General features: G+C 37.4%; 1 protein-coding gene across 2 annotated transcripts in view; it reads left to right on the top strand.

Annotated features, from left to right (window-relative positions):
• Positions 1 to 26386, top strand: part of RNF168 (ring finger protein 168) — a 34827-nt gene extending 8441 nt beyond the window's left edge. The window contains exons 2-7 of one of the 2 annotated variants that reach the window (XR_004901404.1): positions 6151 to 6227; positions 8476 to 8655; positions 10738 to 10859; positions 20383 to 20464; positions 22659 to 23662; positions 23693 to 24843. Coding sequence is in view for 1 of the 2 variants with exons in the window: in XM_028505134.2 (XP_028360935.1) it covers positions 6151 to 6227; positions 8476 to 8655; positions 10738 to 10859; positions 20383 to 20464; positions 22659 to 23612 (1415 nt within the window). In the remaining variant the exon portion in view is untranslated. Of the gene's footprint in view, positions 1 to 6150; positions 6228 to 8475; positions 8656 to 10737; positions 10860 to 20382; positions 20465 to 22658 lie in introns of both variants that reach the window. The other variant, XM_028505134.2, reaches the window with a different exon arrangement.
• The last annotated feature ends 750 nt before the right edge of the window (positions 26387 to 27136 follow it).

Below are 27136 nucleotides of genomic sequence, written 5' to 3'. Positions count from 1 at the left end.
GAACAACTGATCAAATATTCTCTGTGTCAGAAGAGCTGGCTATATGTACGGGTTAAAATATTCACAGCTCAGGCCCTGGCTGGTGTGGCTTAGTTGGTTGGGCATTGTCCTGCAAACCAGAAGGTCATGGGTTTGATTCCCAGTCAGAGCACATAAGCAGGTTGCGGGCTTGATCTCCAGTCAGGGTGGGTGCACGAGACGACTGATTGATATTTCTCTCTCACATTGATGTTTCTCTCGCTCTCTCTTCCTTCCTTCCCTCTCTGTAGAATCAATTTTTAAAAAAGAAGGAAAAAAATATTCACAGCTCAGAGTAAAAGGGGAAAATATAAAGGAGGCCCAAAGGGGGTGTAGTGCTTCCTGGTGTTTCTTCAGTTGTAAAACCCCCACAATGACTACCTGTCTCTTAATAGCTTTTAGACTAACAGTTATGAACTGTTAGACAGCTATTAGAATTAAGGTGTTAGTAACACACAAAAAAGAATAGCAATTAATTGCTATTTAAATAAGGTGTAACTAACACCTTCATTCTAATTGTATTTTGATACCTAGTATAGTAAGTGCATTTATTCTTCTTTTTTTTTTTTAAGATTTTATTTATTTATTTTTAGAGAGGGAAGGGAGGGAGAGAGGGAGAGAGAGAGAGAGAAAGAAACATCAATGTGCTGTTGCTGGGGGTCATGGCCTGCAACCCAGGAATGTATCCTGGCTGGGAATCGAACCTGGGACACTTGCATTTTCTTGATGACTAGTGATATTGAGCACCTGTTCATGTGCTTGTTGGCTATTTGTATATCTTTTTGAAGAAATGGCTACTTAAGTCCTTTGCCCAGTTTCCCAGTTTAATTTTTTTTTAAGATTTTATTTATTTATTTATTTTTAGAGAGGGAATAGAGGGAGAGAGAGAGAGAGAAGCATCAATGTACAGTTGCTGGGGGTCATGGCCTGCAACCTAGGCATGTACCCTGACTGGGAATCGAACCTGCAACACTTTGGTTCGCAGCCCGCGCTCAATCCACTGAGCTATGCCAGCCAGGGCCAGTTTAATTCTTAATTAACTTCTCTTTTGTTATTGAGCTGTTATTTATTTGTTTGTTTGTTTTTCATTTTTAGAGAGGGAGAGAAATGTCAGTGATGTATAGTTGCCTCTCATGTGTCCCCCACTGGGGACCTGACCTGCAACCCAGGCATGTGCTCTGACTGGGAATCAAACCAGTGACCCTTTGGTTCCCAGGCTGGTGCTCAATCCACTGAGCCATACCAGCCAGAGTGAGTTGTTGGTGTTCTTTATATATTCTTCATATTAATCCCTTATCAGATGTTTGGTTTGCAGATATTTTTTTCCTTCCTTGGATTGCCTTTTTTTTTTTTTTTTTTTTTTTTTTAAGATTTCATTTATTTATTTATTTATTTAAAGATTTTATTTATTTATTTTTAGAGAGGGAAGGGAGGGGGAGAGAGAGAGAGAGGGAGAGAGAGAGGGAGGGGGAGGGAGAGGGAGAGGGAGAGGGAGAGAAACAGAGAAACATTAATGTGCGGTTGCTGGGGGTTATGGCCTGCAACCCAGGAATGTACCCTGGCTGGGAATCGAACCTGGGACACTTTGGTTCCCAGCCCGCTATTCATTTATTTTTAAAGAGGGAGGGAGGGAGGGGGAGGGAGAGAAACATCAATGTGTAAGAGATACATCGATTGGTTGCCTCTCACATGCCCCTAAATGGGGACCTGGCCTGTAACCTAGGCATGTGCCCTGACTGATAATCAAACCAGCAACCTTTTGGTTTGTAGGCCTGCATTCAGTCTATTGAGCCACACCAGCCAAGGTGGTCTTTTTATTAAGGATTTCTTAATATGTTAGCTATTTTTATTTTTTACTTTACTAAATTTGCTTTTTTAATAAAAAGAAACTTAAAATCTTCCCTTTCCAATTGTTTACAGTTCTTTACTATTTAACCCCTACCCGCATCCCCAAACACACACATAAGGACTGAATTTTATTTGAGAACTTTAGTAGTTAGGAATATACTAAAGCAGGGGTTGTCCAACAGTGGTCCACAGGCCAGATTTGGTCTAAATCTTTTTTTATGGATGAAGTTGTATTGTAGATAAATGTAGAACCCAGGCATTACATTCATTCATCTGTATTTGTGACTGCTTTTGTGCTACAGTGGCAGAGCCTACAAAACCAAGTATTTATTATCTTACTCTATGAAGGAAAAGTTTGCCAATCCCTAAGCTATCACCTGTGATACTGTGCTATCTCTTGCACATACTTTGTCAAACGTGCTGTAATAGAAGTGCTGTCCTTCCTCTCCTGTGGGCTTTTTTCTAGCCCTTCCTATTTTTTCAGGGGTCTTGAATGCCTCTCCTATATTTTCCCTATATTGTCTCAAATGGATCCTCTTGGATGGCTCAAATAAATAAGAAGTTGGCATACTCTATCCCTACTTTTTACGGAGTTACATCACTGTTTTTAGTTTCTCTGTTGCCGAATTTGTAAACTGCTGGCATATAGGGCTTATAAAGCCTGTTGGCATATTTTCTGTGACCTATTTAGTGCCAACCTTTAAAGTTGAGAGATTTTACATTAAAATATAGATTTATGGATTGTCTTTAAAAAAAAATATGGCAACAACGGACCTAAGTTTCCTGATGGTTGTCACCTGGAGCTGAGTAACAGCTGGCTCTTTAAATAGGCAGTTGTGTTCCCATTTTTTGGATTTAACTCCAGGGAGATTTCTCCCCTGTTTGTGTAGCTTAGTGTTTCTCTTTAATTCTGTAGATTTATTTCAAGTGTCTGGTGATCCTTGGTTTTGCTTTCATATTTAAAAATGAGGCCCTAGAGCACTGAGCCCTGGCGTGATAGTTCAGTTGGGTAGAGCATCATTCAGATATGCCAAGGTTGCGAGTTTGATCCTGGTCAGGCCACATACGTGTACAAGAATCAACCAATGTATGTGTAAGTAAGAACAGCAATTGATGTTTCTCTTTTTTCTCTCCCTCCCTCCCTCTCCCTCCCTTCCTCTCCCTTCCTTCCTTACTCCCTCTCTCTAAAATAAATAAATAAAAATAAGAATGAGGCCCTAGAAAAAAGCTCTGTGTACATGTGTAGACACTGGTGACTGGCAGGCATTGAGGTTCAGCAATGGAAATTTGGCCATTATGCTTTGTCACTCCAACTGCCAGATATCAAAGGGCTTTCCTCTGGGTCACTACCTCTTATATTAGCTGCACTGGATCTATCCAGACAGTTCAGTTTCTTTAAAAAAAAACAACAAAACTTTGAGCCCTGGCTGGTGTGGCTCAGTGGATTGAGTGCCAGCCTGCAAATCAAAGGGTCACTGGTTTGATTCCTGCTCAAAGCACATGCCTGGGTGACTGGCCAGGTCCCCAGTAGGGGATGTGTGGAGAGGCAACCACGCATTGATGTTTCTCTCCCTTTTGTTTCTCCCTCCTTTCCTCTCTCTCTGAAAATAAATAAATAAAATCTTTAAAAATAAATAAATTGAATATGCATATGTATACTTACATTTCCAGGAAGAAATGCCTACCAGCCAGTTATTCTTAATTTGACAGCTTATAACAGATTCTCTGGCCCACACTTACTCACTCTGCACTGTACTCATATGATGCCTTGTATTTCTGAGCTTGAGCTGCTCTTCAGGTATATGGTGCAGATCCCCTCCTGCTTAGGCTAAATCCTGTCCTTCTGAAGGGCTGTGTTTTCCTGTATTCGGCTACACCATTCACCTCTCTTATGTTGGCTTCCTGTTTTCTATGGATTTATTAAGTTTTTTGTTTACTGATCAACGCTTCTCCTAATCTCTTTGCTGGGTAGGATTACTTTCTTTTTATCCCTTTACCATTATTTTAATGGAGTCTAGAGAGAAGGTTAAGTATACATATTCATGTGTCATTTTGAATGTCTGGTTTTTCGTTTAAAAGAGAACTCCTTAAAAAAGATATTGCTATAGCTGTTAATATTTATACAATTTATTTTAACTATGTTTTTATATTATTGTAGTTTTAAAGTATATTTTATTGGTTATGCTATTACAGTTGTCTCGATTTTTTCCCCTTTGCCCCCCCTCCACCCCCTCCCCACCAACAGCCCCCCCCCACACACACACACCTTAGTTTATGTCCATGAGTCGTGCATATAAGTTCTTTGGTTTCTCCATTTCCTATACTATTCTTAACATCCCCGTTTATTTTGTACCTACCATTTATGCTTCTTTTCCCTGTACCTTTTTCCCCATTCTCTCCCTTCCCTCTCCCTGATGCTAACCCTCCATGTGATTTCCATTTCTATAATTTTGCTCCTGTTATAGTTGTTAGCTTAGTTTGGTTTTGTTTTTTAGATTCAGTTGATAGATTTATATTTTTTGCCATTTTATTGTTTTGATCTTCTTTGTTGTTTTGGTCTTTTTTTTCTTAAATAGGTCCCTTTAATATTTCATATAATAAGGGCTTGGTGATGATGAATTCCTTTACCTTTACCTTGTCTGGGGAACATTTTATCTGCCCTTCTATTCTAAATGGTAGTTGCTGGATAGAGTAATCTTCATTGTAGTTCCTTGCTTTTCTTCACTTTGAATACTTCTTGCTAATCCATTCTAGCCTATGAAGTTTCTTTTGAGAAATCAGCGAGAGTCTTATAGGAACTCCCCTATATATAGTTGACTTCTTTTGCTGCTTTTAAGATTCTCTCTTTATCTTTAATCTTTGGCCTTTTAATTATGATGTGTCTTGGTGTGGTCCTCTTTGGGTCCAACTTGTTTGGGACTCTCTCTCTGCTTACTGGACTTGTATGTCTATTTCCTTCGCCAAATTAGGGAAGTTTTCTTTCATTATTTTTTCAAATAAGTTTTTAATTTCTTGCTCTTCCTCTTCTCCTGGCATCTCTGTGGTTTGTATGTTAGTACATTTGGAGATGTCCCAGAGTCTTCTTATTCTTTCCTCATTTTTTGAATTCTTGTTTCTTCATTCTATACTGGTTGACTGTTTATTTCTTCCTTATGTTCCAAATTGTTGATTTGAATCCTGGCTTCCATCCTTTCACTGTTGGTTCTGTGTGGACTTTCTTTATTTCACTTAGTGTAGCTCTCATTTCTTCCCTATGTGTTCATCATACTCAGTGAGTTCTCTGAGCATCCTTATCACCAGTGTTATGAACTGTGCATCTGATAAGTTGGCTATCTCTGTTTTGCTTAGTCCTTTTTCTGCAGTTTTAATGTGTTATTTCACTTGGGCCATATTTCTTTGTCTCCTCAATTTGGCAGCCTCCCTATGTTTATTTCTACATATTAGGTAGAGGTGCTTTGACTCCCTGTCCTGATGTACCTGTTACATTGTAAGGGGCGGAACCTTAGGTATTCACCAGGGTGGGGCAACCCACTTCACTTCTTTGTGGTGCTGTATGTGGGGGAGGGGTCAGAGAAGGAATAATGCTGATTTTTCCCATCTTGCTCCATTTCTTATCACTTCCCCCCACTTCCCATATGCGAATGGTGCCCTTCTAGCTGCTGCCTTGGTGCCAAAACCTTGAATGTGTGGGTTTGTGTACATTCTAGGACTGCAGGTTCTTGAAATGAACTCTCCTGAGAAACCCACAGTTTCTTTGGCCGTCCCAACCCCTACTGGTTTTTACAGCCAGAACTTATGAGGGTTTCTTTCCCAGCAGTGGAACCTTGGGCTGTGAGGTCTGGCTTGAGGCTGAGATTGCTGGCTTCCGGGGTGTCCCTCCCAGTGTTTATCTGGCAGACGTGAATGTAGAACCACCTGTTCAGCTGGTCGCCACTGCTGCTGCCTCACCACTGCTGCCCAGCTGTCCCCAGGCCACATCCTCTCCGCTATGGCTCCCCATCTCTGCCCCTCATATTGTCTGAGACTGTCAGAGATGTCTTATATAGTTCTTCTTTAAATCCTTGGTTGTTGGACTTCCATACAGTTTGATTTTCTGGAAGTTCTGCTTGGTTTTGTTTTGAGGTTAGTTGTGATCATTCTTCTGGTTGTGCAAGGAGGCAAAGTGTGTCTACCTACGCTTCCATCTTGGCTGGAACTTACTAATATAGTTTTAATGGAAGACAAAGTTAGCCATAAAATTTTGTGTTGCTTCTTAAAATTATTTTCTTTCTTAATCTGAAACAGTTGATGACTGTCGGCCAGTTCATCTGTTAAGTAAACCTGGGGAATTGAGAAGAGAATATGAAGAGGAAAAAAGCAAGGTAGGAACTAAGTAGTTACTGCTTTTTGGGAAAATTCTATGCTGTGTTTTCAGTTTCGCATTTTACATACAGTTATGTGCTTATATAAATAGTACATACTAAAATGTAAACAATTTTAATGTATTTTATAAAGGCTCTGTTTTTTACATATGTTCACAGTAGTTACAAACTAGCTTTACTTTATTTATGGGTGATTGGTGCTGTGATGTGATAGATATCCCTAAGCATTTTATTTCCTTGAGGCTTTGAGCTTAAAGGACAGAAAAGTTGTGGTAGATTGTGGGTCTTTTAGTCCATTAAGGGTGCTGTAACAAAAATTCCATAGACCGGCAGGCTTGAACAATAAACATTTCTCACAGTTTTGGAGGTTGGGAAGTCCAGGATCCAAGGCATTGGTAGATCTGGTGAGAGGGAGACAGGAATAGGAAGCAGGGGGAGGGAAGACAGAGAGAGACGGAGAGGACAGGCGAGAGACAGAGAGGAGACAGAGAGGGGGAGGAGAGAGACAGTGGGGAGCCAGAGGGACAGAGAAAGGTCATCCTTCTTGTTTCTCATCATATCAGGGTCTTAATCCCATTATCCCATTCATGAGGACTTGACCCAGTTACTTCCCAAAGGCCCCACCTCCAAATACTATCATATTGGAAATAAGAGCTTCAACGAGTAAATTTAGGGGGATACAACAATGAGTTTAGATGAGGACAGTATAAAATAGAGCTCATTGTGAATTGTGTAAAGAGGAAGAGAGGAAGTAGTGCTTACAGTGAAGCCTTTGAACTTCACTAGTACTAGGAAAGCCCTATTATCCCCTACCCTCTTGCTTAGTGTAGAGCACTGTTGTCCCATAGAAAGACAATGTAAGTCTACATTCAATTTATATTTTTCTGGTAGTCACATTTTAAAAATATTTTTTTTTCTAAAGAATGAAATTAATGTTAATTTATATTTTATTTAACCCATTATATCTAAAATATTGTATCAATATAAAAGTATTTTATAAAATTATAACTATAGGTTAACTATAATTATAATGTGAGTAGGCATTAATTATATGAAGTTATATAAAATTAATCATGAGATTTTTACATTATTTTTGCTGAGTCTTCAAAATCTTTTGTACTCATAGTACATACTGCTTTGGTCTAGTCACATTTCAAGTGTTCAGTAATGTAGCTAGTGGCCACTATATTGGACCATGCAAGTCTAGGAGAACCAATACCAAATAAATAATTATAATAAACTTGATTGTCAGCTTATTATCTAAGCAGTGTTCTTAAGTAAGGGTTTTAAAGGTATAGTTTAATACTTATAACAGTGAGAACAGACTCTATTTTGACTGTAAACCTAACCCTAACTACCTTAAACAATAATTGTAATTATTTGCAACTCCAAAGGTAGGGGCTTCAAGGGTGTTTTCATCCAGACCTCTAGCTCCAGGTCTTTGATAATTTCTGTCAGGTGACTTCATCTTCAGGCTAACAGCATGATGGCCACACCATTCTAAACCTCTGTTTTCTCATGGGATTGCATCAAGGACTTACGCTTGAGTCAAATCCTTTGGAATTCTAAAGTGATTCTTGGTTGGTTGGTTGGTTGGTTGGTTTGGGTTTGTTGGTTTGTTTTCAGGAGAACTGTAGTTTAAATGACCATAGGTATGATCTTAGATCCTAGAATTAGAGTTTGAGTCTCTACTCTGCCACTTACTGTTTTAAGAAAGTTATTTGCTTTTCTTTGTTTGTTTCTTCATTTGTAAATCATATAATAACCATTGTGGTTGTTTCCCCAGCTATCATCCCACTCCTGCCCACTGTGTTTGGGGATTCTTCCAAACTTCAGGGATAGGTTGTATTAGTCTAAGTCAGTTTTATTACATTCCCTTTGTTGGGGTTTGGTTCAGGAACCTGGCCTAAGTTAGTCAACACATGGCATTTTGTTAACTGAAGAAAAGTATTATCTGGAAACAAGTCCACAAATGTGTGACTGTAGTGGAAAGTGTGATTGAGGACTGAGGCAAGGCGGAATGAGATTTTGGTTAAGATTCCATTGGGCTGATTGGGGCAGGCTTCCTGAGAGACTTCTTGAGCTATTCTGTAGGAAGTTGCCTCTCCAGATTTGTACTTCATTTGAGATATTTTAATTCCTGGTAACTTGTTCATTTTTTAAAAAAAATTTACTGTTCTTATTATGAAATATTGCAAGTATACTAAGAAGTTCAGAGTAGGATTGTTCTCTGTTAATCATTTTTAAGGTGGAGGCAGAGCGACGAGCCAATGAGGAAGAAGAAAACAAAGCCAGTGAAGAATACATCCAGAAATTATTGGCAGAGGAGGAAGAAGAAGAAAAAAGACAGGCAGAACAAAGGAGAAGAGAGATGGAAGAACAACTGAAAAGTGATGAAGAACTGGCAAGAAAGCTAAGCATTACTATTGTAAGTTTTAGGAGAGAACTTTGAAGTATCGGTATTCCTATTGCTTTGACTATGTAATTTTCAAAGGTTCAAAGAAGTGTGACCCGTAACTACTTCTGATATATTTGCTCTGCTTAAAACTTTTGCATATTTTTTCAGTTTTGCACATTGTTACATATTTGCTCTAATCCAAGTATACTTTTTAAAACTTTTTACATGTTGAAATTATGTAGGAAAGCTCTTCAGTGAGAAAGCAAAGCTTCCTTTCCTGACTCCCATTCTGTTTCATTACATTAGTCCTTTTCCCCAAAGGTTAGCTATGTTAAGAGTTTCTTCTGTTTTTATTTTTAATCATCTAAAAAGGATTTATCAATCACACTATTTTTTCCTTGGCTTTTTTCACTTGATATACCTTAGAGATTATATTTTGGTATTACTACATATAGTCTATAAAGAGTAGCATAATATTTCATTGTATGGATATAAATCATTTTTAGAAAGTGAAGCACAGGCTACTCTGTCTGTGGAATAGCTACTCTGTCTCACTGCTTCACTAGTAAACTCGCTTTCACTTTAAACCAAGGGGGTGGGGGAGAGAGATATTAAATTCTTCATATATTAAACCTAGATTTTATTATCTTGCTGTAGTTTAAAATTATACTGCTTAGGGGGAAATGAATGAAAGAAAGAATGATAAAACACATACTTAATGTGACCCAGCAATTTGAAAGTACCTGGCAGAATCACCCTGGGGATTCTTAGAAAATACAAACTTCCATACCTATTCTAAATCTATTGAATGAGAGTCTCTGAGGATAGGACTTAGGGGATAACATTCCCAGAGGCATCCAGGGAAGTCTGATGTGTGTTCAGGTTTGAGAGCCTCTAAAAACAATTGTTCTTCTTTCAAACAATAAATACATTAAAATATACTAACTACAATAAAGTATACCCAGAATTGTTTTCTTTTTCCTGAGAGGCATACTGTTCATAATAATCTGTCCAAGTTTTAGATTGTATGTCCTTTTTAATTACTTTCTTTTTTAAATTGAAGTAGATTAGCTTTATAAAGATACACAATAGGAAATTAAATAAAAGACATTGACTGATAGAATAAAAAATGGGATAACGAAAATACAGGGGTGGGCAAAGTGGGTTTACATAATACAAACAAGTAATAAAATAATAAATAATGGAAGGATAAACTGTTTTGCACAACTGGGAACCTACTTTTGCCCACTATGTCAAAGAGGAGAATCTTAACCTGTCTTTAAAGAGACTATTGTTGTAATCCTTGTTTTCACATGGGATTACGAGAGTAGAATTATTAATATTTTAGAGTAAGTTTTTGTTTACTTCTAAAAGTATGATGGTCCAAGGCCAAGTATCTACCACTACCAGTTATATTCATTTTTTCCAGTAGTGTGGTAAGAAATTTATGTCATGACCAATGTGGCTTACTTGGTTAGGCATCATCCCACAAATGAAAGGTTACCAGTTCGATTCCCAGTCAGGGCATATGCCTGGGTTGTGGTTTGGTCCCCAGTTGGGGCATGTGTGGGAGGCAATCCATAGATGTTTCTGTCCCTTTCCTTCTCCCTCCCTTCCTCTCTCTCAAAAAATAAATAAATAAAAACCTTAAAAAAGAAAGAAATTTATGAAACTACAGCAAGTAAATATTCATAGTATTTATTAGTATATCCTTAAGTCCCCAAATTAAATTACTTTTGCAAAAATAACTTTTATTCCGGATATAGCTACAGCTCTTTGAATTTACCCTTATACATCAAGGTAGTTATATGAAACTTTTCCTTAGGAATATTAACAGAAATTATCAGCTAATCATATTAGTATCATTATGCTTTTCATGCTCTATAATATAGAGTATAAAACGCAATTAATGTAGACTAACTTGGATGGACTTAATCTTGTTTGTTCTGATTTTTACATGGTCAATGTTATTCAAAAAGTATGTAGAATTTAAATGTAAGCATAATTCCTGAAAAATACTGTCATGGATTCGGAGTTAATTAGTTGAATTAATAGCTTATTTTATTATAAAATTGTTTTTAATAATGTCTGTTATGCTTTTTCTTGTTAAAGAACCATTTCTGTGATGGAAAAGTCTTGGCTTCTCCCATGAATTCTAGAAAATCGGATCCAGTCACAAGCAAGTTGCAAAAGAAAAGTAAAAACAAACAAACAAGTGCTGGAGATATTGAGAAGTAAGTGAACATGACTTGATCGATTATTTATTGACCATCTACTGTATGCGAGTATTTTTTTGTTCCTATAGTCTACTGACTATCAAGCTTTAGTTCATGCACTCTGCATGAAAACCCTCTAGATGGTCTGAGACTGATGTAAAGTAAAACTAAGAGAGCTACTCATATAGCTTAGATTCCTGGCTAGCATGAAGAGAGATGTGAAGGGTTTTTTTGTTTGTTTTTGTGTTTTAATCTTCATTGTTCAGGGTTTCCATGATGTTCACATTTTCTCAAAATTAACCAGTTGGATTTGTCCCCTTGGTTTAGTTAGATTTAAGTGAGAAAAGCTGGCCCCATATAAGGCCATCCTCATTGAAGGAGTTTATAATTTGGCATCTGGGCCATTCACTCACCTTCTTTTTCCCAGTTTATGCATTACATTTCTTCTCTACTATACAAAAAGCATGAGTCAGGTAATCGACAGTAGAGTGATGATTAGCTCCCCACAATGCCCCTCCAGCAGCAGGTAGAACTGATGACTTTATAAGGATATTAGCTTTCCCATTGTAATTCATAGTTGGGAAAGTTCGAGAACCACAATCAAGACTTCAAAAACATATAAGGGCTTTTGGTTCAACTGAGTAAATATGTACAGGTAATTTGCCTTCTTCAAGAATTCATAGAAATTTTGGATTTATGGTAGTGGAGATTTGAGATAGGGACACTTAGATTTAGTGTGGGGGCAGAGTTAAATGAAGGAGTTGCTATTAAAATAAAAAATAGATATAACAATATCAGTATTTTTAGTGCTAATATTATGTAAAGTAGAAATCAAGAGAAAAACCATTAAAAGGGGGAAAGCAGAAAGAGTGCATAATTATTTTGGGTTAGCCAAAAAGTCTTTTAGTTTATTCCGTAAAATAAAAGGAACATTTTTCATTTTGACCAATAACTATTGATTTGGATATTTTGAATATGTTGGCTATCTCCCACTATTGGCTTTTAGCAGATAGAGGCCAAGGGTGCTGCTAAACATCTTCGAATGTATAACACAGCCCCAGAGCAAAGATTTATTTGGTCAAAATGTCAATAGTACCAAGAAACATTGCAAATCATTTTTGATACATTCAGTCAGTCACAGCACCTTCTCCATACACCATACAAATCTTTTTTGTGTGTTTCAATTGTGTTTTTACCTTTCTTGAAAAAACAATATGCTAAAAATGTTGCAGATCTTTAATATTAAAATGGCACACAAATTCACCAATTTTGATGTTTTTAAAGAAGTGTTTTTTTGAAGATTTTATTTATATATTTTTAGAGAAAAGGAAAGGAAGGGAGAAAGATGAAGAGAAGCATTAATGTGGGAAAGGTACATCCATTGGTTGCCTCTTGCATGTCCCCAACTGGGGACCTTGCCTGCACCTCAGGCATGTGCCCTGACTGGAAATCCAACTGGCAATCTTGTAGTTCACAGCCTGGTGCTCAGTCCATTGAGCCACACCAGCCAGGACAGGGTAAGTTTTTTTAAATGCATACTGATAGGACAGCTGTCACAATACAATTTAACAATTGTTTTGAATGAAGTTAAAGACAACTAAGCACTACTACAGCCACCATACAGAAACAACTAAACAAACTTTTTTGGCCAACCCAATATACTACTCTGCTTAAAGCATATAACTTATGAGACTTCATGCACTTAAATATATATATTTTGAAATATACAAAAAGAAAAAATTATTAGAAATACAGTGGACCTAATAAACTGACAAATTTTATAAACTGGTGAATTCAAAAGCAGAAATTGGGAAACTAGTGGATTAAAGTTTAAACAAAGTTAGATAAGATCTAGTCTTTAGACTATATGAAGAATTCTTATATAACTCAACAACAAGATAAATAATGGACAAAGGACTTGAATAGACAGTTCTCCAAAGATGTACAAATGGCCAGTGAGTACATAAAAAGATACTCAACATCATTAGTCATTAGGGAAATGTAAAAAACCACAGTGAGATACCACTTCACACCCACTAGGATGTCCATAATCAATAAAAGGGCAGGGGGATAACAAATGTTGGCAAAGATGTAGAAAAATTGGAATCTTGTTCATTACTGGTGTGAATGTTGCAATCATTGAGGAAAACAGTTTTGAAAGCTCATTAGAATGTTTAGTACAATTACTTTATCACTCAGTATTCCATTCCTAGATACTTACCCAAAAGAACTGGAAACAGGTATTTTAACAAATACTTGTACACAAATAGCACTTTAAATAGCGAAAAGTGGAAACAGCCCAAATGTTCATTGAGGGATGGATGGGTAAACAAAATGCATATCCCTGCAATGGAATATTATTCAGCTCTAAAACAGAATGACATGCTGATACATGCTGTCTTGTGGGTGAACTTCAGAAACACACTAAGTGAAAAGCCAGACATGCAGGGTTCCATATTTCTTTTATATGAAATAACTAGGGTAGATCAATCTGTAGAGACAGAAAGCAGATTAGTAGTTGCCAGTAACTGGGGAGATGTGGGAATGGGGAGTAGTTGCTTAATATATACAGGGTCTCTCCTTTGGGGATGATGAAAAGGTTCAGAACTCAATAGATCATTATAATGGTTGCACAGCTTAAAGAATGTACTAAATGCCACTTAATGCACTTTATTTTTTTTTTTAATTTTTTAAATTATTTATTTATTTTAGACAGAGAGGAAGGGAGAAGGGAAGAGGAGGAGAGAAACATAAATGTGTGGTTGCCTGTAGCACATCCCTTATTGGGAACCTGGCCCACAACCCAGGCATGTTCCCTGACTGGGAATCGAACTGGCGACCCCTGGGTTTGCAGCTGGCTCTCAGTCCACTGAGCCATGCCAGCCAGGGCTGAATGCATTTTAAAATGGTAATTGTATGTTATGAATTTTACCTCAAATTTGAAATGATTAATAAAAATATTACTAAAGTGTTTGAAAATTAAGAAAAATACTAAGTAACTCATTGGTTAAACAATCTTTTTTATTTTTATTTTTATCCTTATCCAAGGACATGCTTATTGATCTTAGTGAGAAGGGAAAAGTGGGGGAGAGAGAGAAGAGGAAAGGTAAACATTGATCAGTTGTCTCTGGCACGAAACCCAACTGGTGACTGAACCCGCAACCTAGGTATGTGCCCTGACCAGAAATCGAACTCACGACTTTTCGGTCTAGGTCTACAGGGTGACGCTCCAACCAACTGAGCCACACCAGCCGGAGCTAAAGAGTCTTTTAAAAAAATTTATACTAAAAACAAAAAACAGTTTACCCGTTTCTCCCCCACATCCCCCACCCTGTCCCCTGCCTCTGACAACTGCCGGTCTGCTCTCTGTATCTGTGACTATGAGCTGGGTTTCTTTCCCCCTGACATATGAGAGAGATCATACAGTGTTTTGTTTCTTTTTCTCTCTGTGACTTACTTCACTTGGCATAATACCCTCAGAGTCCATCCATGTTGTTGCAAATGGCACGATTTCATTTTTTTTAATGGCTTCATATTTATAGTGAGTAAACATATGATATTTGCACAGGAGTAGAAAAACAAAATAATTGAGGCAATATAATAGAAAACTTAGAAACACACCACAGTTTATGGAGCCTTTAGGGTAGCTTTGGTGTTTTTAAAATATGTCCACAAATTTTTTTATATTCCTCCCTTGAATGTGGCTAGACTTAAGTATACAAATGGAATTATCAGAAGGGACATTGTACACTTCAGAGACTAAGTTCGAAAAGACACTGTGACTTTAACTTGATGAAAATTAAAATTATAGTAAGGTAATTTTTCATTATATACAAATACTGAATCGTGTTGTACACCAGAAACAAATTACAATGTTGTATGTCAATTATACCTCAATAAAAATAGCCATAACATTATAATGAACTAGTAACATTCCATACCCTATGGGAAAAATTAAACTTTCTAGCAATATTAAGTGTTGTAGAGGATAAGGAACAGTTACACACTTGGGGGGAGTGTAAAAGGTTAATATTCTGTAAGTCTGGAGTATAGACACTCAAAAAACCCCAGGAGACAAGTATTGGCATGTTCCCAATAGTGCTATTCATAGCAGTAAAGAGCCAGAAGCACCTGTATTTCAGCAGCAGAACAGAATATTATCCAGCAGTAAAAATGAATTCTAGCGAAAGAAAACATGCATCATTTAGGAAAGTGGCTTCAAATTTATAGTGAGTAAACAGTTTGTGGAAAAATACATGTAGTATGATTTCCTATACATGATAGTAAAAAACATACGTGTAGCATAACTCCATATGCATTATAGTGAAGAAAACAATTCATGGGAAGAGAACACACAGTATGACTCCATATATATAAGATTCAAAATTATGCAGTACTAAGCAGTAAGGTGTTTAGAGATACAAGTGTGTGTGATAAAAGTGTTTTTAAAAGCGAGAGATAAATAACTCAAGGATAGTTATCTCGGACATGGGGGGGCAAAAAGGAGGCCCCATAGATATTTTAAAGTCAGTGATTTTTTTCCTATTAAACCAGGTGGCGAGTATAAGGATTTTCATGATAATATAAATTTAAAACTGTTTTTTACAGTATAGAATGCATCTATTAAAGTTCACTAATCTTGAATGTACATCCTGATAAATTTTTACATTTGCATAAACCATCCTTCAGATTTAAGATACAGAATATTTCCAGAAGGTTTACTCATGCCCTTTCCCAGTCAATAGTCCCCTGCCTGTAACCCTGATACACAAGGGTGGGCAAAAGTAGGGTTACAGTTGTGACATTCTTTTGAGTAATAAAGCTATTGCAGTAATCATAACCTGCATGTAGGTCTTCTTCCATATGAACAACTGTAAAATTACTTTTGCCTACCCCTATATTGTGATTTTTACATATATTGTTTAATTGTTCTCTCAAACTATTTGTTCTCATGAAGTAGACAGAAATATACTCTCAGAAAGATTTGTAAGACGGAAGTCAAAAAAGAAATAATAGAGAAATGTGACTCCTTTTAAAAAAGAGATAGTGTGTACTATATAAAAATACACTTTTTAAAAAAAATTGGTTACATAAGGGTGGTGGTGAGGTAGGTGGGAGTGGAGCCCAGTTCTCCCTGTGCCCAGCTGGAACACCTAGCCCATCTTCTGAGGAACAGAGTGAACAGCCAACAGAATCCCAGCTTATATGATGTTTGGAGGCCAAAAAATTGCAGAGGATGTTGAAAAACCTACAGTGAGGAGATTGTGCTGGGATGGTAAGGTCCCTGGGATCTGCACCAGGACCAAGGCTGCTGCGTGCCAGCCCAGAGCCTGCGGCAGGATAGAGGAGGAGAGTTAGATCATCAGCTCCCTCCCCTATCAGAGCAGGGAGGGCAAACTAGCACCTAGAGGGATCTGGATGCTGGAAGTCACTGGGGGGAATAGAGAGGTAGTGGGAGACTGACAGAGCTGGTACATATCCACTGGGACTGGGGATGCTGGCATCAGAGAAATTGGAGTGCTGGGCTGCACCTGGAGAAGGGAGGAGCTGGGCCATGTTGGACCCTGACTCACATAGTCTCTGGACTGGTTGAAAAGTGGGGCTGTGTGAAAAGCTGTACGCTTGTAGGGAACTGTGGGCAGCTACTTTGTAGGGAACTCTCTAGCAGCAGCTGGCTCACCCCAAGGGTGATTTCAGCTGCATGCGGCCAGAGCGACTACGGGGAACTGTGTACCCTGCTTGTCTGGCACTGAGTGCCCAGAGATAATAGCAGAGCCTGAACCATGCACCCCACCTGTCTTGCACTGAGCGCCCGGAGTGAGAGGCTGGACAGTACTGTTAGCCCTGCTTGTCTGGGGCTCCGTGCCAGAGATTGACTTGCTGTGAGCAGCTGAGTGGCTGATTTGAGCCTGGAAGCTTACGAAAGACATGGGCCAGAGGCTGGGAGACTGGATAGTGCGACCCAGACCGGGTCCCCACACTTTTAGAACCAAAGGAAGAGAAAAAAAGCAAAGCCCAGCTGCCTCTTCCTATGTCATCTAGGAAGACCAGCAGGACTTGCTGAATAGGTTTAGAGTCAGCAGGAGGTTTATTATATATATGTATTTTTTTTCTTTTTGGATCCTCTCTTTTTTCCCCTGAGACAAAGAGGTGGAGTTACAAAGGGTCCAGAGGCAGATTGAAAGGGGGAGCACAAGGCTGAGAAACTATAAACAAAAACCAGGAAGAAATGAACATTAAAATCTCAAATAAAAAAAAATTAGAAGAAATGACAGGCAAGCTGGATGAAGCAGAGGATCGAATCAGCAAGTTGGAGGACAAGATAGAAAAAAACACCCAGCTAGAGCAAGAAAAAGAAAAGAGACCCAGAAAGAATGAACAGATGGTAAGAGCACTGCACAACAACATGAAATGTAATAATATCTGTATAATAGGGATACCAGAAGGAGAAGAAGAGCAAGGGATAGAAACCTGTTTGAAAAATAATGATTTAGGGAAATTTCCCTAATTTGATGAGAGAAAAAGTCACACAAATTCAGGAAACACAGAATCCCAATCAAGAGGAACCCAAAAAGGCCCACTTCAAGACACATCATAGTTAAAATGGCAAAATTCCAAGACAGAGAACCTTCAAGGCAGCAAGGGAGAAACAGGAAGTAACATACAAGGAAGCCCCGATAAGGCTAGCAGCTGATTTCTCAATGGAAATGCTCCAAGCCAGAGGAGAGTGGCAAGAAATATTCCAAGTTATGAAAACCAGAGGCCTGCAACCAACATTACTTTACTTAACAATGCTCTCAATTAAAATGGAAGGCCAAATAAGGAGCTTCCCATACAGAAGGAGTCTAAAAGAATACACCTCCACCAAACCAGCTTTACAAGAGATGCTAAAGGGACTGCTTTAAGAGAAAGAAGAAAAAGAGTAAGAGAGAGAGGAACACAGGTATGAAAAAATGGCAATGAATAAGCAAGCACGTATCAATAATAACCTTAAATGTAAATGGATTAAATGCCCCAATCAAAAGGCATAGAGTAGCTCACATGACTCCACTCCAGCAAGAGAAGCAACCCAATTAAAAAAATGGCCAAAAGACTTGAACAGACACTTCTTCAAGGAGGACATACAGAGGGTCCAGAGACACATGAAAAGATGTTCAGAATTGCTAGCCATCAGAGAGATGCACATTAAAACCACAATGAGATACCACTTCACACCAGTCAGAATGGCCATCATAAACAAGTCAACAAATAACAAATGTTGGAGAGGGTATGGAGAAAAGGGAACCCTAGTGCACTGTTGGTGGGACTGCAGACTGGTGTAACCATTATGGAAAATAGTGTGGAATTTCCTCAGAAAACTAAAAATGGATTTGCGTTTTGACCCAGCAATTCCACTGCTAGGATTATATCCCAAGAACCCTGAAACACCAATCCCAAAGAACCTATGCACCCCAATGTTCATAGCAGCACAATTTATAATAGCCAAGTGCTGGAAGCAACCTAGGTGCCCATCAGGAAATGAATGGATCAAAAAACTATGGTACATTTACACAGTGGAATTCTATGCAGCAGAGAAAAGAAGGAGCTCCTACCCTTTGTGACAGCATAGATGGAACTGGAGAGCATTATGCTAAGTGAAATAAGCCAGGCGGTGAAAGACAAATACCATATGATCTCACCATTAACAGGAACCCAATCGACAAAATGAAAAAGCAAGAAAAGATAGTAGCCAAAGACATTGAAATTGAGAACAGACTGACAGTGACCAGAGGGGAGGCAAGGGGATAATGGGGGTAAAGGGTTTGCAGGAACAATTGTAAAGGACATATGGACAATAAGAAGTGGGGGTGGAAACAGGGGAAGGAGGTGGGGAGGCCTGGGGCGGGGGGTGGGAGGGGTGGGGAGAAAAGGCAGAAAACTACTTGAACAACAATAAAATAAAAAAAAAATAATAAAAACAATTGGTTACATAAAAGGGATAATGACATACTTTCTACATTTCTGTTTTTTAGAATGATCATGTATTCATACATTACTTGGTTATTATGAGTAAAGAACATGTAGCTAAGTTCATAAATCTCTGATTAAGTTGCTAAAGTATCTGATCATATTTTGTTTTGTTACTTGCTTGTGAATTTCAAAACAAGTATTATGCTGTAATAATTCTTGGTACTAACATACTTGGTGACTAACTTCCAACTTTGGCAAAAAGGATTCTTCAGCTTTGGGGAATAAGATTAACAAACTATAGAAAGGATCCCTGAAAGTATAGTCTTGAGAAACAAGATTAAAATGCAACTATACCTGGACTCTCCTGTTTTTCTCTTATCAAATGAAATGGCGATTGTTCTGATAAGTTTGTGGAGCATTTAGGTTGATGTAACTATATATGTGGGTTAGACACTTTAGTGTATCTGTAAGGTATGTTCATTTATATGAAATTTTGTCTTGATTTTATTTTGCTCTGTATACTACTCATTGGTGCTTAGAACACAGTGCAGCTTATGGTCGTACATATTATCTGCAGTCAGACATTTCTTTCATTTTTCTCTACTTATAAAAATGAAACCTAGCTCCTCTTTGAAGATCACCCAAAGTTACCATGTCTTGAAGACATCCAACATTTTGGGAGATTTCTGCCATTTTTAAGCATAGTTGTATATGTATTTGGATTTTTTCCAGTTTTTAAAATATACCTACTATATTGTAACCTGTCCTTTTACTCCCATTTCTTTTACCGCATTTTCCATTATATTACAGACTTTATGTTTTTCAGTGTTAAACAGCCTATTACAGATGTTTAGAAATTTAGAGATATGATCTTATGTTATGCTGATACATGTTTGTCGCTAAGCATATAGTTGATATAAAATGTGTACGTAACAAAAATCTCTATACCAAAATTATAGAGAGAATCTGATGGACTTTTCCATGATAAAAAATGTCCAATTCCTGGCATTTAAAAACAAACAAAAAATTCTGGCCCAGTAGTTTGGTTGGCTAAAGCGTTGAGGTTGTGCCAAGGTTGGGGTCTGATCCCCAGTCAGGGCACATGCAGGAATCAGCCAATGAATGCATGAATAAGTGGATCAACAAATTGGTGTTTCTTTCTTTCTGTCCTTCTCTCTAGAAATCAGTAATTTTTTAAAAAAATAATTGGGTGTTTTTAGAAAACTCCACATATTCTTTCTCCATATTTAAAATGTCTTTTCTAGTACTTGGTAAGACTATATAGTCTTGATTATTTTGTTGCTATCTACCTTTTTCACCTTTTTTTTTTTTTGAGAATGAAGAAATGTTTAGATTTGACTTGTACTTCCTTTCCTGCTGTTTTTCTCTAAAATACGAATATTCAGCCTTTTAAGTTTTGCTCTGGAGTTAGACCAAAATACCTGAGACAAGGAGATAGACTATACCATTTCTGACAAATCAGCTGTGCAGCCAGACAGCCTTCAGTGTTAATAGTGGCTTTATTGTACTGGGTACATACTGCTTGCTTTTCAAAGCATTCATACTTTGGTAAATGTTTTTTTGTTTTAAGGTATTTGTCACCTAAATCTCCATTTGGGTCAGCATCACAGTCTGAAGTTGTACAAGAAAGCAAGAAGTGCTCCATGTCTAAGGTATGTGGGTGCTAAAGATGTTTTTAGTTTGGCATATTTACGAATGCTGTAGATTACTAATATTTGTAGGTTCCTAACTTTTTTTTCTTAAGTCACTATAGTAAATGGGACACTGTTTCTTAGTCATCTTAGGGTTACCTAGACTAGGACTCAGCAAGTAAACTTTTTCTGTAAAGGGCCAGATAGTAAATATTTTAGGCTTTGTGGCTCATATGGTCTCAAGTCACAAGTCATTTATGCTGTTGTCCTGTCGAAGCATCCATAGACGGCGTGCAAACAAATGAACTTCACTTTGTTCCAGTAAAAGTGTTTACAAAAACAGCAGGCTGAATTTGGTTCATGGGCCATAGTTTGTGGATTTTTGACCCAGGTAATGAAATTCGCAAAACTGAATATGCCATCATCCCAAGTACCACCTTCACTTTAAAAGATTTCAGGATGGGAAACAGCATGCCGGTAGGGCAAAGGCAGGCATACAGTTCAGTAAGAGTTCTCATTGCAGATGACTGTGGTAACCACCCTGGCTTAGAGGCCTCATGCCCCATGAGAGTCGCTTATTTATTGTAACAACCCAAAAGTATAACTTCCAGGGGTCCTGGTAAGAAATACACCCAGTCAAAAGAGTTAAGAGTCACTTACAGAAGCCCTAAGCTTTGACTTCCTGCTTGGTGTTTGTAGATTCCTCAGAGTTCCAGTACAAATGCAGTTCCCAGTAACGGCCATTTCTACTGTAAGCTGTGTGGCCTAGTAACACAGGTGCCATTCCACCTTTATCAGGTTTTCAGATCAATAGAACTAGGAAGGGTAAGCTGTCACCATGGTCTATTTCCTACATAAAAGGTTTGTTAAACCCTTTTCAGGCTCCTTTTTTGTTTTTTCAATTCATATAGATGGTTTTTAGAAACATTTATTGTATGCCAGATAATATATGTGTTTTCTTTAAATCTTCATTATAACCTTCAACTCTATAATGTAGATATCCTTCTTGTGCCCATTTTACAGTTGAGAAAACTGAGGCACAAAGAGATAAGAGACCTGTCCAAAGTCCCTCAAGTAGAGATAATAAAGGGAGGAAAAGGCATTGTAGGGCTGGGATATTTTTTCTACCCTGTTTATATTCACAGCAAAACTAGTTAAGCAACCTAGAATTTGTTCGATCCAACCCATATTGGTTTATAAGAAATGCTATCAGGAATGATAAATGTATAGCTAAGAATGTAAAAGAACAGAATGTCTCCAAAAAGGAGTAATTTTTGTTCTGGGGCAAATTCTTACTCAAGACTTTCTTCAGGCTTTCCCACAGTCAAAACTAACCGTAGGCCTTGACTTAAAGACCTGTAAATGAAAAGAATTATATTTGCTAAAGCAAGGATTTGTGACCTAAGGTCCGTGGTTAGAATCCAGAGAATACATATGAATTTAGAAGAAAGGAAGAGTTTACTTTCTTCTGACTTCTCATTTTACTTTCCTTTAATTATGAATGTAGATAGCAAGAAACTATAATACTCTTAACAGTACCTGTGACTTTGTCATCAATAAAAACGATGGGTTTTTATCATTCTGTTGGTTATAGATCTCTTGAAATATTTATATTCACCCCTACTTCAGTATTACAGGTTGCTAGACTTGCCACTGGATTTTATTTGTAAACATATTGCATCATAACTCTTAACATTTTAATAATTGTGTTGCAGTATAAATTTTCTTTGTGACTCTATGTAATTATGTTTAACAATATTATTCTTAGAAGAGGTCTTTAAGTTTCACCATAATGCTAAAAGGAGGACAGTTCATGGTACAAAAAAGGTTTACTATCCCTGGGATACTAGAAGTTTATAAGGTAAAAGAGATCAGGTGATGGTGCCTTGTTATTGGCTATATAGCGAATCTAGTTTGTGGGTTCTATTATGTAGGTTTTCATGGGAGTAAAAATGAGGGAATATTTTAATCTAAATTGGCACACAGAATAAAAATACAATTAGAAATCAATATATTGGGGGGGGATTGGAACAACTGTAACTGAACAATAAAAATAAATAAAGTATTAACATAGGAAAAAATCAATATACCTTAGTAGTAGTGGTAGTAATAACTACCTAATAATGACAACTTAACTATGATATCAGTGTAAGATATGTATGTTATGACTTGATGTGTATCACTGGTTCACTCAGTCTTTTTCTGTTTTCCACAGGAAACTGATGGTAGTGATGTAAAGAGCCCTATGTGGCAAGAAATTGAGGAAGATATGCCAACACTTTCTCCACAATTATGCCTTGAAATTCAAGAACAAGATGCAAAGTCTTTAATAGAATCACCTATGCCTCAGTTATGTGCCAGTGGTACAGAATGGTGCCTTGAAGAAGTCAAAATGAAACCAAGCAATCATGATAAAGTATTGTGTGTCACAAATTATGGGGGACCCAAAGCCAGTGTTCCCTGCTCTGGAGAAGCTGAAGTTAAGCCTTGTGGCAAGCCAGAGAATGGGTGCACTATAGTAGATGTGACACAGATAATTGAAAATAACACAATTGAGACAGAAAATGAAGAGTCTCGCCTACAGATCAGTAAGGAAGATATATCCAAAAGAAAAAACCAAGAGCCTTTGTCTGAAACAGTGAGGGATCCATGCTTTTCTGCAAAAAGAAGGAAAATGTTCCCTGCGTCTTCCTCAGAGCAAGAAGAAACAGAAATCAGCTTTACCCAAAAACTGTTAGATTTGGAACATCTACTCTTTGAGAGACATAAACAAGAAGAACAGGACAGGTTATTCGCATTACAAATTCAAAAAGAAGTAGATAAAGAACAAATGAAGCCAAACCGGCAAAAAGGATCCCCAGATGAATATCAGTTACGTGCCACACCCTCACCTCCAGACAAATTGCTAAATAGACAGAGGAATAATTCCAAAGATAGGGACTTTAAAGGACAGACTGATGTAGAGTATTCAAAACCTCAGCAAGTCCCAAAAAATGAACATTGGCAACCTTCCTTTAAGATCCAGTTGAAACATTCAGTTAATGTTAATGGAAGAAGGAAGCCAAATTCTTCTGGAGATCATTGTAATGTATCTAAAAGTGCTCATTCCCTACAGTCTAGTAAGTCACAGAAGAGTATTTTTCAGATGTTTCAGAGATACACAGAGTAATGCATGAGTGGAGGGAATGTTTTAAAATCTAGTAAAGCTGGATCGTGATGCTCCTTTTTTTTTTAATTAAAGAAGGTGTATACTTTTTTTATTCTGCTCTGTGGGCACACTCATTGTCTGTAATTGAAGGACCGTGCAATTATGAGGGAGGAATGTAGAAATGTACTTCTGCCCAAGTCAGTGATAAACAAGAGTCCCGATCCTTTATTAACAACTGTGATATGCTAAAGTGGACGATCCTTATAGATCATAGATATAGGAACTCCAAGGCCAACTCCCAAGAAATCTTTAAGTGTCATTCTCTTTCCAAAAAAATGCATGTTTTATTCCCTTTGCTCAACTTTTTGACCTGACTTAACTCCTTAGTATAGTATAATCTTGCTTTGATTATACTATACCAACTAGTTAAGGAATTAGGCTTAAAAATCAGGTTTTTTTGTTACTTTGCCATGTTTGCGACGTGAAATGTATCTTCTATAACACAAAAGTAATCTGACTTTTATCTTTTTATTTTAAGCATTATGGCATTTTATTTAAAATGGGTTAGGATCACATGAAATCAGAGTTTTCTGGAAAATTGGAATTGACAGAAAGGAAACTAGACATCCGATGCAAAGGAGTTAAGAGTAGAGGTTAGGCTGAGTAGAGCAAACCAACACTTTGGAAACATTGGAACTCAGTGGGTGATCAGAAACTGGGTCCAGGACGGAGCAGCAGGTATAGTTGTTAGGCAGAGCATGCTCCCTAATTCTTTGCCAAATGACAGAAAACATTGGGTTTTACAGCTTGTCACACTGCAGAGACTGCTGTCAAAATCAAAAGTAGTTATTAAATTACCTGTAATTTTGGAAATTAACATTTTTATGAATCTTCTATTCCAGGGGAAAAACATGGGAATTTACTGTAGGAGAGTTAAATCACAATATACTGTGTTTGGAACCTGAAACATAAATAACCATGTGTTTATTTACTTATATTATCATTTGTATTGGGAGTGACTTTTATTTGTATTTATGGACAGAAATATTATGATGCTTGGGTTTTACCTTATATTACCCCTCAAAGTTAAATCAGAGTCAGTGCTTTCATTTTGTGACATTTAGAAATTCTTAAATCTGTTTCATTAATATGAGCAACTTTCAGCAAACAAACAACAGTTTTAACAGCATGTCTGCTGATGTCTAGTAATTCATCCTTTTAAGGTAAAAAGACAATAAAATGTCCTAAGAGCTTTAGCCTACCTTAACTTTGTCAGTATTTTTACACACTCTGAGTAGTAGTGATTATGCTGAAATGACATGTACTCGGAAACTAACAAAATTTGCCTAAAACAGACTGATATTTTTCAAAGAGCGATTTCACTCTACATTTTAGGGAAGACATTGATGGGTCTGAGCTCTGACTAGTGTGGCTCTGTGGGTTGAATGTTGGCCTGTGAATTGGAGGGTCCCCGGTTCAATTCTCGGCTAGAACACATGCCTAGGTTGTCGGCCAGGTCTCCAGTTGGCAGTGTGTGAGAGGCAACCAATAATCTATGTTTCCTTGCAATCAATGTTTCTCTCCCTCTCTTTCTCCCTTCCTTTGCCTCTCTCTAAAAATAAATAAAAAGTAAACAAATAAAAGTTATATAATTAAGTTTTCCTGAAATAGTCCATGACTGAAGCAGGGGGTTGGGGTGGGGATAGTATGATGTACCTAGGATTTATATATTATTTATATGTCTGTGAAGTCTTCCTGACTAAAGTTGGTTTTAAAATAAATTTAAATTTCTTTAATTAGTCTTTCCTTTTTAAAAAATCTTTTAAAAATATTTTACTTATTTTTAAAGAGAGGGGAAGGGAGGGAAAAAGGAGCAGAGAAACATCGCTATGCAAGAGATACGTCAATCCATTGCGTCTCCCACACCCTCAGCTGGGGACCTGGCCTGCAACCCAGGCATGTGCCCTGACTGGGTTCAAAGGCCAGCACTCCACCCACTGAGCCACACCAGCCAGGTCTCTAATTTGTCTAATAGTCCTACTATGTACGCCTTTTTGTTAGAAACTAGTAAATATTTTGGTAGTCATCAGAATGTATTGCTACTTTTTCCTTTTTTGTGGAAAGGATATGAGAGCCTTTAATTTCTCAGGGAGTACTAAAACTGCAGAGGTTGAGAGTCAGAAAATACTAAAAGAAAGAATGGACTATTACATGTTTTACAAAAACTACTGTAAAAGAAAATCGGAAGACATGGCACACTGGGGAAGAAATAGATGTATTTCATTACAAAGAGATAATCTCCTTTATATAAAGTGTCTCCTAATTCATTAAGAAAAAGACTAATAACCGAAAAGGAAAATTAGAAAAGTTTATGTTTGATACCAAGGAAAATAGTTCCCAGGAAAGGAAATATAAATGTCTCTTAAATATTTGAAAAGGTGCATGATATCACTAACATTACTTCATACATTTTTCCAGTTTTCAGATTAGAAGATTGGTTCTATTTTTGTGTATGTGTGTGATTTTTAAAAAATCTTGGCAAGAGTGTAGGGAAATATGTACTCATATGTTGCTTAGTATGAATGGAAAAGTTTAAATCCCTTTGGAGGTAAACTTGACAATTCTGCCTCTAGGAATTTCTGAAAGCTGTCTTCTCATATGTGTAGAGTGACATGTCCAAAACATTTTTGTATGACATTGTTTGTAATAATAGACTTAGAAGCAACCATAATGTTGTATCATTGGACACTGAAGTAAATGATGGTACAATGGAAAACTGTATAGCGGTTAAACAACCCCCCCCAACCATTTTACAGATATGAAAATAACTGTAATATACAGAGATAAATAGTATATATAGTGTGCAACTGTTGTCCAAAAAATAGAACCATGTATATGTATTTGTATAAAGTATGCCTGGAAGGAGAAACAGTTCTGCCAGCAGGAAGGGAGACTGGGTGGCCGTGAGATAGTGGGAGAATGCCTTTTCACTATAGTGTGTTCATAGGGTGTTCTTTTATACTACGATTGAATTTTCAATTATGCTGAATATATCACCTAGCCAAAAATTTTAGTGTAAAGGAAGCTTATATATCAGCCTGCACCACTCTAGAGGGTCTTTTTTGCCTTTAAATTGCTTTCAGCATGAAAAAAAAATAGCATTTTCAATTTTTAGGACTAGCAGTGAATGAATTTGAAATTGTTTAGCTTTAACGTACTATTTTAAAATTATTTGGAAAGCAAAACTGCCCTGACTCGTGTGGCACAATGGGTTGGGCATCATCCCACAAACCAAAAGGTCACTGGTTCAACTCCCAGTCTGGGCACATGCCTGGGTCATTGTCCAGGTCGCTGGTTGAGGGCATGTGAGAGGCAACTGATCCGATGTTTCTGTCACACATTGGTGTTTCTCTTTCTCCCTTCCTGTCTCTCCAAAAATAAATAAAATCTTTTTTTAAAAAAAACTTAACCTTTCCATGTAGCATGGCTGAGAACAATGAGATAAGCCACATAACGCTGTACAATTGTCTACTTAAAGTATCAGA

The sequence above is a fragment of the Phyllostomus discolor genome, chromosome 2 (assembly GCF_004126475.2).
Source record: "Phyllostomus discolor isolate MPI-MPIP mPhyDis1 chromosome 2, mPhyDis1.pri.v3, whole genome shotgun sequence".
NCBI lineage: Eukaryota > Metazoa > Chordata > Mammalia > Chiroptera > Phyllostomidae > Phyllostomus > Phyllostomus discolor.
The sequence above is the reverse complement of the archived record's forward strand: the minus strand, read 5'-3'. Positions and strand labels throughout refer to the sequence as shown.